The sequence below is a fragment of the Pundamilia nyererei genome, unplaced genomic scaffold (genome assembly GCF_000239375.1).
Source record: "Pundamilia nyererei isolate P.nyererei 1_Seehausen unplaced genomic scaffold, PunNye1.0 scaffold00006, whole genome shotgun sequence".
NCBI classification, from domain to species: Eukaryota; Metazoa; Chordata; class Actinopteri; order Cichliformes; family Cichlidae; genus Pundamilia; species Pundamilia nyererei.
Genome location: NW_005187407.1, coordinates 7149696 through 7151418, shown reverse-complemented (window position 1 = coordinate 7151418; position 1723 = coordinate 7149696). Strand labels below are relative to the sequence as shown.

The 1723-nt window shown below is 37.4% G+C and overlaps 1 protein-coding gene across 1 annotated transcript in view; it reads right to left on the bottom strand.

Annotated features, from left to right (window-relative positions):
• Window positions 1-229: 229 nt before the first annotated feature.
• LOC102208551 (aquaporin-3-like) overlaps window positions 230-1723 on the bottom strand; it is a 5017-nt gene continuing 3523 nt past the window's right edge. The window contains exons 4-6 of the mRNA XM_005722349.1: window positions 1516-1669; window positions 1205-1422; window positions 230-1112 (exon numbers count right to left, since the gene is read on the bottom strand). Of these exons, the coding sequence (XP_005722406.1) occupies window positions 902-1112; window positions 1205-1422; window positions 1516-1669 (583 nt within the window). The 3' untranslated portion in view covers window positions 230-901. The remainder of the gene's footprint in view (window positions 1113-1204; window positions 1423-1515; window positions 1670-1723) is intronic.

Here is a 1723-nt window from a genome sequence, read left to right as displayed (position 1 = left end):
TGCAATCATTCAAAAGCATTTCCCCTCAACCTACATACAAAATTTAAAGAGTCACTGTCCAGTCTGGCACCTAGTAAAGGACAAAAAGGATATAAAAAACACACCCATCAATAGACACCGATGAACGTAGGCAATATGTTTCTATGAAATAAGACTTTTTTTCACACTAGTTTCAAGCATGGAAATGGAATTTAATATCTTTAAATAACATTTATTTAGAAAATTTGGTCAAAAATTAAATGTGTGTGGATATAAGAAAGAAGCAGATTTAGTTGCTTCAAGACTGTCTTTGTAAAGGGTAGAAAGATTATAGCCCTATAACCCTCGCTACAATCTCTCTACCCAAGATAACAGAGGCAACAGTTTGCACAGGTATGATAATGTCACTGAGTGGCGCCTACATTAAGTGAAATGTACTACTTTCATTATATAGACAAGATAGACAAATGTTTGAACATGCTTATGTTTGATTGTTTTAATATCCCACTGAAATGGGCTGAGAAAAGCACAGAACAGGATTTTTAAAAATATTTTAATCTAACTAAGTATATACAGAATATAAAGTATGTAAAACTCCATAAAAAGATTATCTAAAATTAAATTGGTGTAAAGCATACAATACTGTTAAGTCTGGTGTTGTAGATACTAAAATCTGAAAGTTCATGTCATAAAAGAATTAATGTAATTCTTTGCTTCTGAATTCATATTTCAATTCACACAGTCAGTCTCTAAACTATGACACATAAACATGCAACTGTACAGAAGGTAACCTGACATCTATCTGGGGAGAAGTCCCAACAGAAACAATTGTTTGAGAACAATAGTTGTGTCAGGAAGTAAGTGAGGGTGGGATACTATGTATTTAGTGCATGTTTTTTTTAAGTGACATCTCTCTAACGGACTAACACTCATTTCTTTCTTTCACAGCCTCTCTGGAGTTGTCTTTGGAAGTCACATTGGTGAGTCGGACAGTCTCCTGCTCTGTGCTCTCTTTCCTGTCACGTACTTCCCCTTCCATGTGGAAACCAACCATCAGCTGGTATATCATTACACCAATGAAGGTACCGAGGAATGGAGCAAAAACAGGGACCAGGAACCAGCCTTGTCTAACCCTGGACAGAGACAGAATAAGAGTTAGTAAGTGTTAGTAGGGATCACTGTAAAGGCAATGTGAAGGAAAAGTAGTTAAAATCTGTCCACTGACGTGAAAACCTCACTCCCCCAACCAGCTATAGCGGTGAAAAGACGTGGTCCGAGGTCTCTGGCAGGATTCACTGCATAGCCAGAATTAAAGCCCATAGACAATCCAATGACCAGAACCACAAATCCCACAGTGAAGGCCTCCAGCCCTTGGGGGATAGGGTTGTTGTGAGGATCCACAATGGCCAGAATGCAAACTATCAGTGCTGCTGTGCCAATAATCTGTGTGGTAAAAATGAAATGTAAGAGGGAATCCCATCTATATTCTGTTCTTAAAATTTGTGTATAAAACCAGTTTGCATTTCAAAAGACTACCTGATCAAAGAAACCGTTGACAAGGGTGAGATGGTTTCCAGGATAAGTAGCAAAGATGCCAGCTGTGGCGTCAGGTCCAGTCACATTAAAACTTGCAGGATGGTCCCACAGGGCATCTAATGGGATCCAAATAATAAGATGTTTTTTTTTAAATTATTGCTGTTGTTGCTGCTTAAATAATAAGATATGATAATTATATATATATATA